The sequence below is a fragment of the Camelina sativa genome, chromosome 3 (genome assembly GCF_030686135.1).
Source record: "Camelina sativa cultivar CO46 ecotype springtype chromosome 3, ASM3068613v1".
Taxonomy (NCBI): domain Eukaryota; kingdom Viridiplantae; phylum Streptophyta; class Magnoliopsida; order Brassicales; family Brassicaceae; genus Camelina; species Camelina sativa.
Window position 1 is genome coordinate 26,718,734 of NC_141882.1, and position 19,987 is coordinate 26,738,720.

Here is a 19,987-nt window from a genome sequence, read left to right on the forward strand (position 1 = left end):
TCTAACTATTGACGTTATTCTAACTCCTTCACTCTCAAATTTTACGAATTATACATACATTTATACTTTAGCTCCGATTTGTAACAGCATAATGACGGAGTATCTTTTCTAATGCAATTGCAAGTAATTTACCAACGAAATAATTTTTATAGTGTTTAATGAAACACAATCGTCTAAAAATACAAGTATAAATTCATTACACAGATTAGTGGATAAATAGTTGATCATTAATGATAAGTGATAATACCACATTATGTTATTTTGCAAAATATATCCAATCACACAGTTTTTTCATTCAACGATTTTTTATTCTATGGATTTTTATTATGCTGATTTTACCATGCAACTTATGTTATTCTAAAATTATGCAATATTACCAATCAGAACCTATATGTATTTTGCATTGATTTATCATTTTTATCGGTCTTTAACTTTGTTTTATATTCATATGTTAAGGCTTTTAAATTAAAAAAAAAAAAAAGATGTTTTTAGGTGTTTTTCGTATTATTTAAGTTTTAAAATCCACTTAACAGCATTCCAGTATTCTCATTCCAAAATACACATAAATTTGCTAATGACTTTGTACCTTGTATACAATGCTAATGATCTGGTAAAATCTGTCAATAATTGAAATGTTGAAAATGATATAAGAAAACGAACCATGATACGTATTGATCTGAGAAAAGCATGGCACTGCACCATGGTGGATGGTGGTGCCTATACATTGTGCAGTCTATTCGCAAGCGGCATAATTTATTTCTGATTCTTCTACACTTTTATAATGACAATAATCCGCTTCATTAATTTTTTGTAACCTCCTTCAATCAAACAATTCCTCTACAAAAACTAGGCTATATTTCTTTATTCGATACTACAATTAATAATAACCCTTCAAAAAAATTACGAAAAAGTCAAACGTCTAGAAGATAACTTTTCTCTTAATGTTGTTATGTAGAAGAAGTTTATGATGAAATATTAATAAAGAAAATTCCCCTTACTGCTTCGAGAAATACCTTTTTCCCCGTTTCACGCTAGCGCTATGGTTATGCAACGTGTGAAGATGACGAGCCGACAACGCAGCCACACATACCTTATCTTATTTTATTGGTCAACCAACCCCAAAAATAGATTTAAGACGGGATTATATTGTATTTTTGTCAACTGTTTTATTACATGGTTAAATAATTAAAACAGTTTCAGTAAAACTTACTAATAATAGTGTACTTACAACGTAACTTATATAGGTTCACAAAAGTATAATAAGCATACAAAATGGAACGAATCTAAAAATGTCGTTTAAACATACTATACATTTTTTTTTTTCAACCTTTTTTTTTTCTTATGTAAACATATTACATCTTTTCTAGGTGAAAATATTTTCACATTTGATCAAAATAATCACAAACACCCTACATATAAATATAATAATTAATTAAATACCATGTCAACGAAACAAATAAAAGATAATAATAAAATATTACTTTCAATGTTTTTTAGTAAAATTTGGTCTCCGACTCTTCAAAGGAAACTGGCAAAAAACCGGTGTCCCAGTATTCGTCAGTCACGTCTACTCTACCACGTGTCGCTTTTACACGGTCATCAGTTTTGCCCAACCTTTCTACATACGACTCTGTATATATACCCCAACGCAGCTTCTTCTACATGCTCTTTCATAATCTCAAGAAACAACATTTCAAAACACACACTTTTTTATCATTCTTCTAGAGAATCCACACAATCTTTCTTTTCTCTTTGATCAAATCAAATCCAAAAAATAAATCTCTTGTTTTTGTAACCCTGAAATCATTATGGCTATACAAGATAATCCAAGTCACAACGATTATCTCCGGAGAATGACTTTTGCGGCGTTCTTGAAATCGGGTTCTCTCGCCAGCGAGGAAGAAACTTACCACAGCGACGGTGATCATCATAACCACGGCGTTGGTAAGCAAAACTCGTCAAGCACCAACAGCGATTCTCAACGTCCAAGCAACGCTTCAAGTGCTAGTAGCGACTCATCGTCACCAATATATCCATTATCGCCATGGAACCAAACTTACTATCCGAACAACGAAAACACGACGTCTTTCACCTCAGCTTCTCAATCACCATGGAAACAAACTTGCTCTCCTTACCACAAATCACCTTGGGTATACCAAACAAGAAACAGCGATTTCGAAGATGATCCTGATAACGGTTTGATCGGTACGGTCGTAAGACAAGAAGGACACGTGTACTCTCTTGCTGCTTCACGTGATCTTCTTTTCACAGGATCCGATTCCAAGAACATTCGTGTTTGGAAAGATTTAAAAGATTACTCCGGTTTTAAATCAACGAGCGGGTTTGTTAAAGCGATCGTGATAACCGGAGATAACCGGGTTTTCAGCGGTCATCAAGATGGTAAAATTAGGGTTTGGAGAGGCTCAAAGAAGAACCCCGAGAGATATTCACGAGTCGGAAGCTTACCGACTCTCAAAGAGTTTCTCACCAAATCGGTAAACCCGAGGAACTACGTCGAAGCTCGTCGTCGGAAAAACGTGGTGAAGATCCGACATTTCGACGCCGTGTCGTGTATGAGCTTAAACGAAGATCTCGGTTTACTCTACTCCGGTTCTTGGGACAAGACTCTCAAGGTCTGGAGATTATCCGATTCCAAGTGTCTAGAATCTATCGAAGCTCACGACGACGCGGTTAACACTGTGTCTGCCGGATTCGACGATTTGGTATTCACCGGTTCGGCAGACGGGACGTTAAAAGTATGGAAACGTGAGGTACAAGGTAAAGAGACGAAACATGTTTTGGTACAAGTGTTGATGAAACAAGAGAACGCTGTAACGGCCTTAGCCGTTAATTTAACGGACGGTGTGGTTTACTGCGGTTCGTCCGACGGTACCGTTAACTTCTGGGAACGGCAAAAGTATTTGACTCACAAAGGGACGATTCACGGCCACCGTATGGCGGTATTGTGTCTCACCTCCGCCGGGAGTTTGCTCTTGAGTGGCGGAGCTGATAAGAATATCTGCGTTTGGAGAAGAAACGACGGCGGTTCACACACGTGTCTCTCTGTTTTGATGGATCACGACGGACCAGTCAAGTGTTTAACGGCGGTGGAAGAGGCCGAGGGCGAGGATGACGGAGACAGCCACGGAGAGAAAGGTGATCGACGGTGGATAGTGTACAGTGGGAGTTTAGACAAGTCCGTGAAAGTGTGGCGTGTGACTGATTACGCGTGAAGGAGTTAGCCCCGTGTGAACAACGTAGGCGCGTAAATGTTACGCGGGACATGTGATTGTGTTTAGGCATTGATTGGGAGGCAACTAGGTAGATCAATTGGTACAAAAGATGGACAACTAGTGAACAGCCACGTTTCATGTGGTTGTCTTTCTTGTTGGAAAGTCTTGTCTCCTTTATTATTGGGGCTTGTTTTAAGATCTTTTTCCTCTGAAAATTCGCATGCATGTACTTTTAAATCATGTGAAACCAGAAGAGGAAAGAAGGCGGAGAAAAGAATGGAAAGTAAAAGATTCCGCTACAAGGAGAAATAAAAAAGATAAAAAGAAAATGTAATAAATGTGACTTTGTATATATATTTATGGGCTCTTTATTTATTTATTTTTTTTTTTTTATGGGCTCTTTATTCTCTATGGTTGTTGTGGTTATTGTTGAATGTGAAAATTCCATCTTTTTAAATTTAATTTTGGATTGTTGTTTTTTTTAAATGTTATTTTGGAAATTTGGAATATATAAACATTGCAACTACAGATTTGTAATACGTAAGGAAGATTTGTTAGTTCAGATTCTTGAAACTGAGGTGATCCTTTTGGATTAGAATGTGATATCTTATTGTGTTGATGATTGATGAACATACGCAAGCAATAAAGTTATAAAATCAAGTAGCATTTTTTATGTGTGTATCCATGGATTTATAATATTTGGTTGTTTCGTATACGGTGATTTTTAGATTCACCAATTATTAAAAAAAAAATCATGAGATCCTACGAATAATTTGTATTAAATAATTGGTGATAATAAAATTCACCATATACGAATAGGGCTGGGCAAAATATCAAAACCCAAAAATTTAACTCGAACCCGATTAATTCGAACTTTAAAATATCCAATTGGATGTTTTTAGTAAATGAAATAGATACCCGAACCCGATTGGGTATATCCGAACACCCGAACAAATACCCGAAACTTACAAGATAAATTAGTTTTCATTTTTAAACTAATTGATGTCGTTATAAAATTTACAAGTTTCAAATTTATCTTGTAAGTTATAATAGTGATTATAAAATTACTTCTGAAACTTGTAAATCACTATTATAACTTACAAGATAAATTAGTTTATATTTTTAAATATGTCAATTTTCATATGTTAGTTTAGATAGATTATATAGTTTTAACTTTGAATTTGATGTCGTTTGATGTTTTAAGAAGTCAAAAATTATCGGCTTGTGAATTTGGTATTTTGTTATTTAGAATTGTCCTTGATCTTTACATGAATTCAATTTGGTTTGATAACTTTGTTTTTTTAAAAAAAATTATGATTATAATCATTTTTAATGAATTTGGATTGATTTATGGTTCTTTTACTTTGGTTTGGATTAAAAAATTATAAATCAGATCCGAACCCAAATTATAATTTGAGACTTTGGGTAAAACCCGAAAATACATAAACCCGATGGGTGTTTACTCGAACCCGATCCGAAATCTAAAAATATTCGAATGAGTCTTATGTTTTTAAACCTGAAAACCCAAAAACCCGAAATACCCGACCTGAAACCCGAAAGGTATCCGAACGCCCACCCCGAACAACCAAATATTATAAATCCATGGATATACATATGCTATAATTGATGAATTTAAAAATGCTACAATCCGTAAGGTGAATCAATCCGAATCAATTTAATGTTATAGCTAATATGTAAATACGAATATAAATAACTTTAGTGACGTAACAAACGTAGCCGACCTTAGCTCAGTTGGTAGAGCGGAAGACTGTAGTGTTGGCAGACAATCTTTAGGTCGCTGGTTCGATTCCGGCAGGTCGGAACTCTTTTGTTTTGAATTCTTGGGAAGAAAAGCCCAAGAGCTCTTTTCCTTGGAAAGCCCAATAGATCCATAGTTCGTATAAACAATAAACCAATTTCTACTTTTAGCACTAACTAGTTAGTAATTATTGGAACTAAACGATCTGCAAAAAACGTTTATTTGTCTAGTTTTATTTGCTTCTCTACCATTTTTCTTATTTTACGCAACCCAATATTTACGTGATAGATTTGATGAGAGTAAAGACACATAATGTGTTAGAGGAAGAATTGTATTAGACTCTCATGATCATAATTGTACAAGATACATTCTCTTATATAGAGATGAGTTTCCTAAACAAAAATAAGGAACTCTTTTGTTTTGAATTCTTGGGAAGAAAAGCCCAAGAGCTCTTTTCCTTGGAAAGCCCAATAGATCCATAGTTCGTATAAACAATAAACCAATTTCTACTTTTAGCACTAACTAGTTAGTAATTATTGGAACTAAACGATCTGCAAAACGTTTATTTGTCTAGTTTTATTTGCTTCTCTACCATTTTTCTTATTTTACGCAACCCAATATTTACGTGATAGATTTGATGAGAGTAAAGACACATAATGTGTTAGAGGAAGAATTGTATTAGACTCTCATGATCATAATTGTACAAGATACATTCTCTTATATAGAGATGAGTTTCCTAAACAAAAATAAGGATAAATGTAAACTAAATATTCTTTGTACATTCTTGATAATGCTAAACTTCGTGAACCAATATTAATATTTATCTAATATTTTCATAACTTCCATTTTAGGGTTTATCATCTCGACCGTCGATCTCGGTAAATTTCCGGTTCACCATCTCCCAATATTACCTAATTTACGTTTCATGAATCCTGCTAGTGTTGTAAAATCATAAACCTAACACAATGGCAATCAAGTTTTTGTTAGTTTGGTATTAACATCAAGATAATACTGATCGATCGGCTTTCACTATATCCATTCGTGGAATCATTTTTCAATCGACAGCAACCTAATTTTGGATCACTATAGATGTGATCATGTGAATGATGAATCATGTGCTTGGTAACTCTTTGATCGTAAAATATGTAAACTAAGCTGATATGGTTACTAATCCAAAAGTGATACTAAAGACGGCACCATCAACTTGTGTATGTTCGTATTATTATCTTGTACCATTATTTCTTACATTTATAAACTATTTGAATCATCTTTTTCATCATTTAAAAACTCTTAACTATTTTAATATCTTTTAACTATTTTACCATCTTTTTATCATTAAAAAAAAGCTCTAACCAATTTAATTATAGAAGATAATACATAAATTAAAAAGTTAATTCAACGCATAAAACATGATAGCATACGATTTGCTATTTTCTATTCATTTCGGAAACTAAATTTGTTTTCTTAATAGAAATCATAATTAAAAGCATAATTAGATTGGGTAGTAAATGGATTCATTGTAATTGCCATTTTCTAAGGAAGTGGAAACACTCTTTAGTTTCCACTTGGAGTAGATGGAGAGTGACTCCGATCTATCCCCTCAATAGTTCATTGGCTCCTCCTTTATTTTGTTGGGTATCTTAATCAAAAGTTAGGTCAATTGATTCATTAATATCGTTTTGTTTTATATTACATCAAAAAAGGAATATTATTGAATCTCAGTGACAATCTTATTATACAGAAATTTCAGAACTTCTCTAGAAAAGTGGTTTAGTCCTGCTTTGCATACAAGATTATTTTACATTTATTACTTTGGATCTTCAACTCAAATTGAATATTCCATCATTTTTTTTGTAATTTTAATAGACAACATGCATTTTAAAAAAAAACACTTTAAAAGGTAGTGCCATACATCAATTAAAAATAATTGACACAATTAATCCTTCCAACCAATTGAACTCACCATAATTAAGCATCGATGAATCATGAATTTAACTGAACTTTACATTCCAAGAAGTCATACTCGACTTTGCATCTCTAAAATTCGTGCAAAAATAATCATATGCATGCACGAACCTTTTGTTATCAGTTTATCACTATCTTATAAACATTAAAGTTTCTATTTGAAAAGAAAAAAAAAATCAAAAGTTTGAATAAGAAAAAAAGGAGTGCATTTGAATGAATAAAAACTACACTAAGTTGCTCTCTGTTTTTTTCGAATGCTTTGCTCTGTTTCGTTAACTAAAGTTTTTGATAACGAAGTTACTTTCTTTATTTTCATCACCACAATCTTAAAGTGTTACGTATTGGTCAAGCCACCTTTTCTTCTTTTTTTCCTCAGCTTTATTAGTGGTAGTTTCCGTCACGCAACCACATAAGGTTTCCCCCATCTATATAAACACTTCATCACAAAAACCTCATTCAACACCACAATAACGGTTTATTGTTTTTGAAAACAATCGAAACTTAAAAACATTGGAATGGGAACGTTCTTAGGACACTTCGTTCCCGGTCTCTCACTTGCACTTCTTGGTCTTTGGCATCTCTTCAACATCATAAGATCTTATTGTCTTAAAGGCCCTGAAACCTTCTCTGCAAAATTCTGGTTCCCTTTCCCTAAACTCAAACATCTCGAGCTTATATTGATTCTCCTCTTCTCCTTCCTCTCCATCACTCTCCTAACCCTAGATTTCCCTAATTTCAACTTCTCCTCTTTCAAACCAGACAACCTAGAACATGCTTCCATGTTCCTCCATCTCATAATCTTCGCGTGTTTCGCTCTCTTCTGCGAGCTAACCCTTTGCTCAGATCTCTTCTCCGGTTTAATCGGAGTTCTCTCTGCTTCTGTCTTCGCTCAAGAACTCTTCCTACTTCATTTTCACTCCACTGATCATTCAGGTCTTGAAGGTCACTACCATTTCCTTCTCCAACTCATTGCTTTCGTCTCTTTCTCCTCGGCTCTAGCTTCTGCTTCTTTCCCTAAATCCTTCTCTGCGGCTCTAGTCCTCCCAATCTCAGTTATGTTTCAAGGATGCTGGTTCTTGAACATGGGCTTCATGCTTTGGATCCCAGAGTATGTTCCTAGAGGTTGCGTGAGTAACATGTCAACATCTACAGACGATAACCGAGGAAGTGTTGTTCATAGTAGTGCGGTGGCTTGTGAGTCTCCTGGTGCTGAGGTCAGGGCAAAAGCATTGGCGAATCTTCAGTTTAGCTGGATGTTGTCTGCTATACTAATCATTACATGTGCCTTGTGCCTCAAGTTTTCCGGTAAAGTTGCGTTGCCTAAGATTAGGTCATCGTCCGAGTACGAGCGTCTTTGCCGGCAAGGAAGTGACCGTTCTGCAACCGTGACGGTCGAAGCACCCGCCAGTTCCGATCAACATTAGATTTTCCTTAAGCACCCGCCAGTTCCGATCAACATTAGATTTTCCTTACTTTATCATCTGAATAGAATATGATGTATTATGTAGATATATGTAATACACTAATAAGTAGCCCTAATAGTTACATAAATTACATATTTACAAGAGGGAAAAGAGTGTAACGCACTAAAGATACTTAAAATAGTGCACCCTTTCGCATGCTTTGTGATATAGAACAAAATTAGCATATACAACAACTTTGTTACAGGTTTGAAAATTTAATTTGACTCTTTCACTAATCTGCCTTAATTCCTGCTAAACAGAAAAACAAAAAAGATATATATTCAGTATAAGAAAAAAGAAATTGGCTGCAGAGGATATACATGCATGTTATATATATATATATTTCAAGACTATCAAGTATACGTATATACGAGTATATCATTTTGATTTTTGAACATAACTTTATTCCACCAAAAAGGTATTTACAAGGAAATTTTATAAATTTTTACAAAACCAAACTTGTAAAAGCAAATATTGAAATAAGCAAAGAATTTAACTGTATCTTCTTACTAATATATACAGAAATATATTTTTGATAAATTTGAAATCAGAAAAAACATTATATATATTAACATCATTCAAAAAAAATCTATTCACAATTTGCAGTTTATATTCAACTAATTTTTAGTTTTTACTTCCTTTGTACCGTTTTCTCAGGCCAGCCCTACTTTATTTATTATCAGTAAACCTTCCCTTTTAGCTTTTTTTTTATCAACAAAATAAATATTTCTGATTTTTGGTGGAGAAATTTATGAAAAAATAAATAAAGAATCTTGGGAATCTAAAAGAGTTAACTTTTTCCATTGTGTAATAATGAATCATGCGATATAACACGACAATGAAGTAAAAGTGTATCTATCCTCTTCACTTTTCCATTTTCCTCTCTCAGTCTTGGGAGTAAAGAAATTTCTTCTTGTCAAGAAAAAAATGAGGAACACGCCTACTACTCGGAGATCATCGGTTCGAATCACGTCGGCAGCATCTCAACGCCGTCTAACACCGGAGCCAGAACCGGCGGTGAAAAAATTCATCAAGATTATTAATCTTTCAACTATCAAGGAAAAAATGATGGTAAAACAATAACATTTTTACACACTTTTATTTTTATTTTATTTTTCCAATCTTTTTTACTAAGAATTAGAAACTTTCTTGCATGTGTGGGGATTTTCACAGAAAATTCCGGAGAGATTTGTAAGATTAGGTCCCAAACTCACTGACAATGTGACTCTCGAGACTCCTGTGGGTTTCAAGCGTTCGATTGGGATCAAACGGATTGGTAATGAGGTCTGGTTTGAGAAAGGTTGGAGTGAGTTTGCTGAGGCTCATTCTTTGAGTGAAGGTCATTTTCTGTTTTTTCATTACAAAGGGAAGTCTAGTTTTAGTGTTGTGATCTTTGATGTGACTGCTTCTGAGATTGAGTATCCATTGGACAAAGTTTATGTCATTGAAAGTGATGATGATGATAAAGAAGAAGTGATGGAAGTTATGGATGATGATGATGAACAAGGGTTTGCTGGATTTGAAAGTAGTGAGAGTGAAGGAGTGATTGAATTGGATGAATTGTTGAAGAACAAGAAGAGGATACAAAGAGTCAGCGTTAAGTCTGAGAAATTTGCATCATTTTGGTAAAAACTTCTTTTTAAGAAGATTTTGTAGGTTTTGTTTGTGTCTTCTATGTGATTTGTTATTGTTCTTCTTCTTTGTTGTAGATGATGTTGAAGAGGTTGATTGAATGTTAAAGCAGATAAAGGCAGTCACGAGGAGGTATATAAGTGAAGGTTTTACAAGTTTGTGACATGTTTTCCTAACAAAGATCTCTGCGGTTTCTAAGCTCTTGACAGTAGTTATCGGTTTGGAATCTTGATTGTGGTTACCCCTTTTGTGTAATATTATTATGTGTGTAGTGGAAAATGCTTGCCCTTTCTGAATCTGGCAGAAGCTTTAGCTTAATCGTTTGTAAGAACTCGGCTAACTTTTGAGATCCTTTTGTGTAATATAAGGTATATGTAAAATTAAGTATCATGCCTCTTTCCTATCTCACAGTTTAATTAACTAAGCCACTAGTTTCACTCACTAAATTTATGGAGAAATGGAAACTATGATCCAAACACAAAAACCCATCATAATCAAGATATCACATCAACATAATTCTCCTCATAAAGATAAAAGTATATACAACTCTACTTTTGAACCTAACTACCACTCAAACAAAGAGTTTTCCACTCGAGGTTATTATAATCGTCAAATACTTATCCACATTGAAACATAGGAACCTGAAATTTCACTCAAAACACTACTAAAACAGAGAGAACCAATGCAAGAGAGAGAGAGGAACCAATGCAAGAGAGAGAGAGAGAGAGAGAGAGAGAGAGAGAGAGAGAGAGAATGGTTAAGATACCCTACATGAAATTTGACTTTGGAAAGCTACCTTCAAGATCACTGATGAAAGCGAAATCTTTTTTGGTCACACATACTCATTGACGCGAAAGGCAGTGACTTTCAGGATGAAATCCCTAGTCCTGAGTAGCTCAAAGACACATACATCTCCTTCGCCTATATTGTTCTCGAGTGTGAACTCATACCACCCTTGGCTAAACTTAGCTCTTCCTGCTTTGTAAAGACACCTCACTGGCCATTGTTTCTCACCGAGCTGGAGCTTGATGAAACCAGATATCCCGCTTAGGTACTTCTCAGCAAACCCAGAAGGCAAGTACTGTTGAAAAACCAAAGACAAAGAAACAAAGATGTCTTTAAGAAACAGGTCATGGTAAAAAGATTAAGCCTTTCACCCAAATCTTCAACCTGATTTATAATATGTGAGAAAGTGTTTTACCATGATGCAGCCTCTGTATAGATATGATGGTCGCAGAACAACTCTAAAGAAAGGATTAGCTGGTTCAAATGTTTTGGCTGCAGTGACGGCTCTCTCTCTTTCCTCTGCGGTTACAGTTCTCTTTCGAGCAGAAGCACTCTCGTAGAACTTTGAACGGTTCTCGGAGTCATCTCCACCAGGTGTCGAAGAGTTTATGTCCTCTGCGCATAACCAAAAACAATAAATCTTTTCGACTCTCCTCAGAACAAAAAAGCCAATGTGCCTAATTAAAAGAGTAAGTCTCTGAAACATACCAGGGTTAGGATTCTTCTTCTTCCTTCCTCTCTTCTTAAGCACTTTGGGTGTTTCTTCAGGTGTAGAATCTTTGAAAAAGCTTTGGATGGCTGTAGAACCACCATAACCTCCTCTATTCACAGGTTCAGTAGATGTAGGGTTCGATGGATACATGACCCTAGCATCTCGGTCGTTAGGGTTTTCAAACAATCGAGCGCGTTTGCTGAAATGATTCTGTGCGGAGTTCATGTCCATAAGAGCACTACTAGAATGGTAGGCGTAGATCTCAGAGTCTTCCGCGGGTAATAATACGACACTCCCCAATCCTGCCAACAACCCCTCTTGAAACCTTTATTAACCCTACATGCAAACAAACATGATCATATCAGAGGTACACAGTGAATGTAACAGCAACAAGAAAGCTCATCCTCTTATATTATAAACCTAACATATCTCATATAGAAATCAACAACGAGCATTCATAAACACAGTGGCTGAATAAAAACCCGAATCCAAGATACTACTAGTAACAGATCTATGAAGTCCACTTATATAGTCTTCATAACTGAGAGACCCAAGTCAAATCAATAGTCTGAACTCTGAAGGCTATAATTAAATCCTATATCCTTGAATAAATCTGACAGATACTGACAGTATGTGGTGATGTCAAAACTTAACTGAGACTAGATCACCAACAAATCTAAGACTAGATTCAGACTCCTAACTCAAGATTAGAATTACCCAAAAAGAAAAACACACATCTTTGATTATAACAGTATTCAATAAACCACATCCACAAATCAGAATTGCACAGAAACAAAACAGCGAAACCAAAATTATAAAAAAGAAAGAGAAACCTTTGAAATTAAAGAAGAAGAAGCAAAATTTACCAGGAGATTGAGTAAAAGGAAGGAGGATTAGAGAAAAAACATGTGGAAGGAAGAGGAGCGTGACAGATTAATCAAAAACAGTGAAAGAGAAAGAGAGGGACCAGAGAGAGAGATCATTAAACGACGCCGGAGCCAAACCCTTTTCTTTCTTTTTTTTCTTTCTCAGATCTGAAGTTTATGCTTAATGGTCAAAAAGGGCTCAAACACACTCTATCTCTTTATCTCTCTCTGTCTGGTTTAAACCGTGATGAGTTGAGCAGACTGACCCGAACCCAAAATTATAAAAATCCCAACTTGACCATTTTCAAAAAAAAATGCTCGAGCGATTCAATCTGTTTGTGTGTCCTTTGACTCTGTAGTGGTGGAATCGCTGAGTTGACGACTCGTTTTTTTTTTTTTTTTTTTTTTTTTTGTTAATTAAATTAAAAGCTTAACCGTCCCCACCACCTACTCTTTTTTTTTCCACCTAATTTTTCTTTCCTTTTTCCGATATATAATTAATACTTTTTGTCCTTTTTAACGGATATTATAATTTTTCTTGATTAAGAAAAAAAAAAGAAAAATCACTAGGGGTTATTGTAATCGTTTGGGCCTGGGCTTGTAAACTTTGTTTATGGATCCTCTAATAATTAATACTCATTTATAAAAATAAATTTAAAAACCTATCTTATTTCTTTACCAACATTTTTTTATATATTCATTCTTTGATACTATACATTTAAACAGTTTAATAAACAAAGAATCTCGTTAACCTAATCTCAATACATATTATAAAAATTATTTTAAATTATTTCAATATATATTACTTTAAAACAAATTATCATAATTTATGGATTATTTTAAAATATTTTATGAAAGAATTGTAGAATATTAAATATGTATTGTGTATTAGAGTATATGTAGCTATAGTATAATGTATTATATGAGTTACACAATTTATTTTATTTGACCAAAACAAAAAGAGTTAAACATTTGTATGAATATTGATATTTACATATATATTGTATTATAATTTGCTTCTCGGAATAGTATTGCAGACAAGCTGACGCGTCGTGCTAGAGTAGAGTCGCATCAAATTACCTATATAAACGAGTTTTCTATCAATTGGCTTATCTAAGCTAATTTTGTACGATGTTGTCAAAAAAAAATTGCTTTTAGGTTAATATATAAAATTTATAAAATATCGATTAAAAAAATATATATATATATAAAACGGCAAAAAAAAAACATAGAAAAGTTTTCTTCTAAGATATCATCTACTAAAAAAATTACATTGATCGTTTGCTAGTTTTTTCTTTTGTTACAAACAATTAAATTGGAAAAATGGACATAAATGTTTAAAATGGGTAACATTGTCACTACCACACTGGTTTTAGTATCCTTGGAATATCGGTGGTGGTGGCGATGCATATTGGAATCCGATGTGTGGTGGTAGGACAAAATCACCGTCGTCACCATCGTCCTTGTTTACTGGTGGTGGAACAGTTTTGTCAGATGATGGTGATGATGGTGTGGCGGGTGATGGTTCTGGTGCTTCAACTTCTTCTGATTGTTTTGGAGATGAGACCGGTTCGTTTGATGGTGCTGGTGAATGGACCGGTTCAGAGATTGGTGTCGGGATTTGAACTGGTTCAGGTATTGGTGTTGGAGTGTGACTTGGTGATTGGTTTGATTCTGATGATGGAGTCGGTACTTGGGATGTTTCAGAGGATGAGGTTGGGGCTTGAACCGGTGTTGGAGCATGAATTGGTGATTGGTTTGATGATTCAATGATTGGGGTTGGGGCTTGAACAGGAGTGGGAGCTTCGGTTGGTGGTTGAGTTGTTATATGTGCTGGTGGTGGTGAGAACATTGGTGGTGGCGGAGAATATACTGGCGGTGGTGGTGGTGAGTGGGTTGGAGGCGGCGGTGAGTATACTGGTGATGGTGGTGGTGGAGAGAAAACCGGTGGCGGTGGAGGAGAGTGAACTGGTGGTGGTGGTGATGGCGGCGGAGGAGAAGCAACTGGTGGGGGTGGAGGAGGAGAATGAACGGGAGGCGGTGGCGGCGAGTAAACCGGAGGTGGTGGTGGCGAGTAAACCGGAGGGGGTGGTGAGTAAACTGGAGGCGGCGGTGAGTAAACCGGTGGAGGTGGTGAGTAAACTGGTGGTGGTGGTGGTGAGGAAGGCATTGGTGGTTGCGGTGGTGGTACACGTGTTTCCTCTATCTTGGGTGGTGGCGGAGGACGACGTTTTCTAACTGGAGATGCGTCGTATGGATCATCTGATTCCGATGTTGGTGCTTGTGCTTCCTTTGGTGGTGAAGCCGGTTTAGGATGCTCAGGTTTCAGTGGTTGTTGAGGCTTAGGTGGCTCCTCTGGCTTTGGTTGTTCTGGTTTAGGAGACTCCTCTTGTTCTGGTAGCTCAGGCTTGTTTTCTGGTTTAGGAGATTCATGCTTTGGTGGTTGAGGTGTAGGTGTAGGTTGTTCTGGTGTTTTTGGTGTCTCGGGCTTTGATGGGTTTTGTGGTTCTGGTTTAGGTGATTCTTTAGGTTTTGGCATAACCGGCTCTGGTTTTGATGGCTTTGGCTCGGACGTCTTTGGTGGATTTGGTGATGGACTAGAGCCACCGTTGCTACCTCCAGAACACTTGTCCTTGCTGCAATCCACAGGACGACTAACAACAGGGAAACATTGGTTAGCGGACTTTTGACTCGGTCTATTTAGCAAGCAATTGTTTGTATCATCAAACTGTTTCTGATTGTTTCTCCCTGGAACACAGCTTTCAGCTTCTCCATTGAAAAAATTATAAGAAAACTTGAAGCTCTCCAAACTTGGCAACTTGCAAAACTTGTCGACAACAAATCCGGTCAGCTTATTATGCGACAAATCCAACTGCTCAATGCTAGCTAAACCGGACAAACTTGAAGGTAAACTACCAACAAAACCATTCTTGCTCGCGTCAAACACAGTCACATTATTAAGCAAACCAATCTCGTTTGGAAAACAACCGGTTAAATTGTTTCCAGTGAAGACAATCTCATTAAGGTTCTTCATGTTACCAATCGATTTTGGTATACATCCAGTGAATTTGTTGTTTGCGAATGTCACAACTGATGCTTTTGATTTTCCGATTGTACCGGGGATAAACGACTCAAATCGGTTATTGTTCAAGAAAATAGCATCAAAATCTTTATCAAAGATCTCTGGCGGCAAACTTCCTTCGAATTCATTGTATCTGATATCAAGATACTTCAACGACGGCCATAAAAGTGAAACGTCAGGGAACTTACCGACGAATCGGTTGTTGCTGACATCGAACTCGTACATCAAAGCGAGTTTCGATAAACTTTTGGGGATGATCCCACAAAACCGGTTTGAATTAATATGAAACAAAGCTAGGTCGGTCATAAGGCCAAGCTCTAGTGGTAAATGTCCGGATATATCTGCATGGTTAAGGTCAACTCCAGCGACAACGTTGAGGCTAGGATCGTCTAGAGCTGGTGCACAATAAACTCCATTGTAAGAACACACATTAGAACCAACCCAATTAGACGTGGTTTTAAACGGATCAGAGTAAATCGCTTTTTTCCACGCTTGAAGAGCAATGTAAGCTTTTTTCAGACGTTCATTTTCAAATCTGAGGTTAGGATCAACTTTACTGATGCTAAAACATTTTTGTTCTAGGTCGTTTGTGAGATCAGCATCTTCTGGGAAAGAAGGTTCGTCGTGAAAAGTGGCGACGACGACATATGAGAATAGAAGGAGGGTAAAGAGGCAGCCTAAAGGCCTCTCCAATTTTGTTCTAATCATTTTATTTTATGAGGAACCTTGGGAAAGACCCAAGGTTGCTTAATAAAAGAGTTTTGAAGAAAATAAAGTTTAAGAATGAATGAAAGGTGTTATAAGAGAAAGGAAAAAGAAAAATAGATTTTGAAAATGTGTTGTTTTGAGACTCGGAAGCTATATTAAGAAGATGTAAAATTAGTTTTGTTTAACAAGCTAATAAAAATAGTAAATCAATGTTGCTAATTTGGAAATTTAAATGGTATAACTAATTCAGGTCGTTGACGTTGTCAACAACTTTCTTGTTTTTACCATACTTGAAATGGTTTGATGACTGATTTCTACAGTGTTTATAATACAGCTCTGTTCAAGACTGTTTTTATTTTATTGTATCAACGTATTGAAGATTGTTACTATTTCAAATTAAGAGACTCAAAATTAAAATCCACCATTGGAGAAAAATATTTTAATTAATATTCTCAAACTTCTTATTCTACTAAAAATAAATAATATAGTGATTAAAAATTTTAAGAGCAGCAAAAATATAACCCCCATTGTGATTGCCCATTTCGTTCCTAATTTTAGTGATTCAAAGTCAGTAAATATTATTTCATGCTACGTACGGTATCACTTAATTAATTCAAGAACAGTTTCATGTTAAATATCAGCGTTATTGTTGAACTTTGTGTTCAACAAGTACTACAAATTTAACTTTGTGTTCGCATAGGTACGTATATCAATTGCTGTTTCGGTAGGGGCCGAGAGCAGAATTGTGCATTGATGATGGATCAAAGATGGACCATGATTCGTCAAAAACAAGAAATATAATAACAAACATATATTCTAAAAATAGATAACAATGTACCCGACACGTTTACTTGGTGTGGAGACCACACAACAAAAACCTAATCTTAAATCTCAAACATGGATAAGACAATTATTTTTGGTGTTTGTCCAGTGGAAATAAAATATATCGCCACGATCGTTGTTCGACTATGAGTCATAGTCTATGACCCAAATATAATAACATTCTGCCTTCTTCAATATCAGATCTATCTTGTTAGTGTGAACACATGTTCTGTACAAATCGAGCATTACAACAGTAATTTTTCTTTATAGATCGATCTTATGAATAACCAAAATTATATACATTAAAAAAAAAACAAAATATATACACGATTGGTAACGTCTAAGCTTTTTATATATTCACGGGTGTGCACGTAAACTCTTATTGATCTTTTTGATTTATACACAAACCACATCTTGATCTTCGATACAAATCATATATAGCTTTTGTCCTAAGCACAACGTGATAGATCGAGGCATGACGTACGGTACTAATAATTTTAGAACAAGATGAACAAAAAACAAAAGAACCATGTATATATATAAGAGAAAGAATACATTAATTACAGAAACCCCACGAGAGGAATGGGAACGGCGGTGTAACTACTCCGGCGACCATTCACCCCCGAAGAATATTGAATCACCGGAGGAGGACGGTGGTGGCGGAAAGCTACTTCGATTGATTCTGCAATGGCTGCGACGAAATCTACGGTCAATTTCACCAACTCGATGCAAATCTCCATTTTTAGAGTCACCATTGTAGACTACGAACAATAATTTTCTTCTTCTTGAAAAATATGAGTTTTGGTTTCTTTTCACTGTTTTCCGCGTATCCGGAGACCTTGCTCGTCGTTGTGAAGTCTCTTTACATGCAAAAACCAAGACTTATATATATAATGCAAATATCTATATTTTAATTTTATTTGTATGGTCCAATTAAAATACCACGTGGCTTGAAACTTGCAAGCAATTATCAGCAAGGTTTTTTTCTTCTTCTTTGGAAGATGCTTGCTTCGTTGGCTCTTGGTTTACATGAAGAGCCAATGATACGTAGGGGGCGTTTATTTTAGATATGTGTATGAAAATCTTTAGAAAAAAAAAAAAGAAAAAGATATGTGTTATGTGTATAACCTTATCGAATACGCATACAGAGAATATACCGTATTGTGTAAATAGACAAGCAAACTAGTTAAGGTTGAAATGTAATAAAACAAAAGCAACCCCTTAAACAAGAAAACAAAAAATAAACAATTAATGGAAAATTATATCAAGCTGATATTGATTTTTAATTAGAATTTCTGAATTTAAATAAGATATTCTATATATTGAAGTAAATTATATTTTCACAAAAAAAAAACTTAATAACTTCATAGTTATTTAAGTAAAAAAAATTGTGATTGGTGGAAAATAGAGGATGTGAATAAATTAGAGGAAACAAACAAATAAATGAAAAAGTGAATTTTAGAATAATATCTATACTCTATTTCTTTTATGGGAAAGTTTTACTGCCTTTTCCTTTTTAGCTAAAATCATTTTTTTAAGTTTTCAATTTGATTGGTAAATAAGTAGAGGAATTAGTAATATTATTTTCAACTGAATTTTTTACTCTAAAATTATTACTAATCACATCCAAGATATATGAGTCATATTCGTTTTCATATCATGCATCTTTAGCCAAATGATACATGCAGTTGGGTGGTCGGTTTAAATTAATTGTACTAATTTTTTAATATCATTTATATCTGCATATACATGGAGCATGCTGATGCATTGCGCAGCGCAATTTGCGCACCATGGTAGACAAACCTATAAAAAGGAAAAAACAAGAATGCATCTATACGTTCATGATACACACTCTCCATAAACCAAACCAAGGTTCACAAGAGGTTACGAAGAAAGAAGACCCAGACTTAAAATAGTGTATGAACCTAACGCAAAACAAGAATTTTTAAAACCAAAAAAGAAAGAAAGAATGTTTTAAACCTTAATTCGAACATGGTACACACTTATACCCCCACTTGCTTTTACTAGTGACTGTTACTATCCCTCGTATTACAGTACTACATTATATGCTTTCCCTAATAGATTTGGAAATATATCTCAGTCCTATATATGTGATATTGAAAATACTATTATTATTCACGGGATGATAGGATCAGGAATATCGCAATCATACGTTTATAAAAGTAGAAAGATTACCTAAATCCTCATTTGATTATATTATTAATTCTATCAAATCAGCTAAAGCGTTGAATATGTTTCGGGTACGGCATGTTTTTAAATTTTTATTAATAACCGCCTTTCTGTTTTCTTCTTAACAAAAAATTAACATAAAGTAGGAATAGGATCAACCCACATATGAAAACGCAGAAAGAAAAAAAATGATTTTTTTTTGTTTTGTATGCCTTTGTTTTGTACCAACGTAGAACCATTCTTTTCTTATCATAGGAGATAAATGTAGTTATACAGTTACTTTCATCAGTTCATGTGTAACTCACGTGAATATTTATGTTAATTATGATCAAATTACGAGAACGAAAGAGATCAGGCATGCATCGCTGTGATACTGTGGTTTAGGTGGGGTAGGATCAGGACGAAATATTATCACCACAGGGACGATGAGAGCTGTGGGACAAAGATTTAATCTTTGATTTATTTCCTTTTAGAAAAAAAAAAGTTTTGATCTGTGCAGATATGATCCTTTATGTGACATTTACTTAGCTTAAAATATGACAGTGACACATATGACATATCTAGTTCTAAACTTCTAAAGTGTAATCGATTTGGTCCTCATTTCTTATAAAGTGCTGACATATAAAGATTAATAACTAATCCTTTTTTTTTGTAGAATGGTCAAATCTAATTTTGTTTCTCTGTTCCACATTTTTGGAATGTATATGTAGCACACACCTTTAAAGAAATTCACATATGAACCCGTAAAACATCAACCAAATTGGAATTG

The 19,987-nt window shown here is 35.0% G+C and overlaps 6 protein-coding genes and 1 non-coding gene across 7 annotated transcripts; 4 read left to right on the forward strand and 3 right to left on the reverse strand.

The window, feature by feature from the left end:
- The first annotated feature begins 1,318 nt into the window (after positions 1-1,318).
- On the forward strand, positions 1,319-3,695 carry LOC104777858 (protein JINGUBANG). The gene has a single exon (XM_010502183.3). The coding sequence runs from the start codon at positions 1,809-1,811 to the stop codon at positions 3,231-3,233; it is 1,425 nt and encodes a 474-aa protein (XP_010500485.2). The 5' UTR covers positions 1,319-1,808; the 3' UTR covers positions 3,234-3,695.
- Positions 3,696-4,970: 1,275 nt separating this feature from the next.
- TRNAY-GUA (transfer RNA tyrosine (anticodon GUA)) lies at positions 4,971-5,055 on the forward strand. Its single transcript is given in 2 exon segments — positions 4,971-5,007; positions 5,020-5,055. It is a non-coding gene; the product is annotated as a tRNA-Tyr (tRNA).
- Positions 5,056-7,415: 2,360 nt separating this feature from the next.
- Positions 7,416-10,442, forward strand: LOC104777862 (B3 domain-containing protein At1g49475-like). The gene is made up of 3 exons (XM_010502187.3): positions 7,416-9,491; positions 9,594-10,045; positions 10,130-10,442. Coding segments are annotated over exons 1-3 (597 nt in total). The 5' UTR covers positions 7,416-9,347; the 3' UTR covers positions 10,131-10,442.
- On the forward strand, positions 7,473-8,656 carry LOC104777859 (uncharacterized). The gene has a single exon (XM_010502184.3). The coding sequence runs from the start codon at positions 7,473-7,475 to the stop codon at positions 8,379-8,381; it is 909 nt and encodes a 302-aa protein (XP_010500486.1). The 3' UTR covers positions 8,382-8,656.
- Positions 10,443-10,554: 112 nt separating the features above from the next.
- On the reverse strand, positions 10,555-12,884 carry LOC104777860 (B3 domain-containing protein REM19). Its single transcript, XM_010502185.3, has 4 exons — positions 12,417-12,884; positions 11,547-11,886; positions 11,254-11,453; positions 10,555-11,133 (listed from the first exon to the last, which is right to left on the reverse strand). Exons 2-4 carry the CDS (start codon positions 11,779-11,781, stop codon positions 10,885-10,887), a joined length of 684 nt encoding a protein of 227 aa, XP_010500487.1. The 5' UTR covers positions 11,782-11,886; positions 12,417-12,884; the 3' UTR covers positions 10,555-10,884.
- Positions 12,885-13,597: 713 nt separating this feature from the next.
- On the reverse strand, positions 13,598-16,330 carry LOC104777863 (uncharacterized). Its single transcript, XM_010502188.3, has one exon. The coding sequence runs from the start codon at positions 16,204-16,206 to the stop codon at positions 13,789-13,791; it is 2,418 nt and encodes an 805-aa protein (XP_010500490.2). The 5' UTR covers positions 16,207-16,330; the 3' UTR covers positions 13,598-13,788.
- Positions 16,331-17,374: 1,044 nt separating this feature from the next.
- On the reverse strand, positions 17,375-17,905 carry LOC109131277 (uncharacterized). The gene has a single exon (XM_019242001.2). The coding sequence runs from the start codon at positions 17,781-17,783 to the stop codon at positions 17,589-17,591; it is 195 nt and encodes a 64-aa protein (XP_019097546.2). The 5' UTR covers positions 17,784-17,905; the 3' UTR covers positions 17,375-17,588.
- Between the last annotated feature and the right edge of the window lie 2,082 nt (positions 17,906-19,987).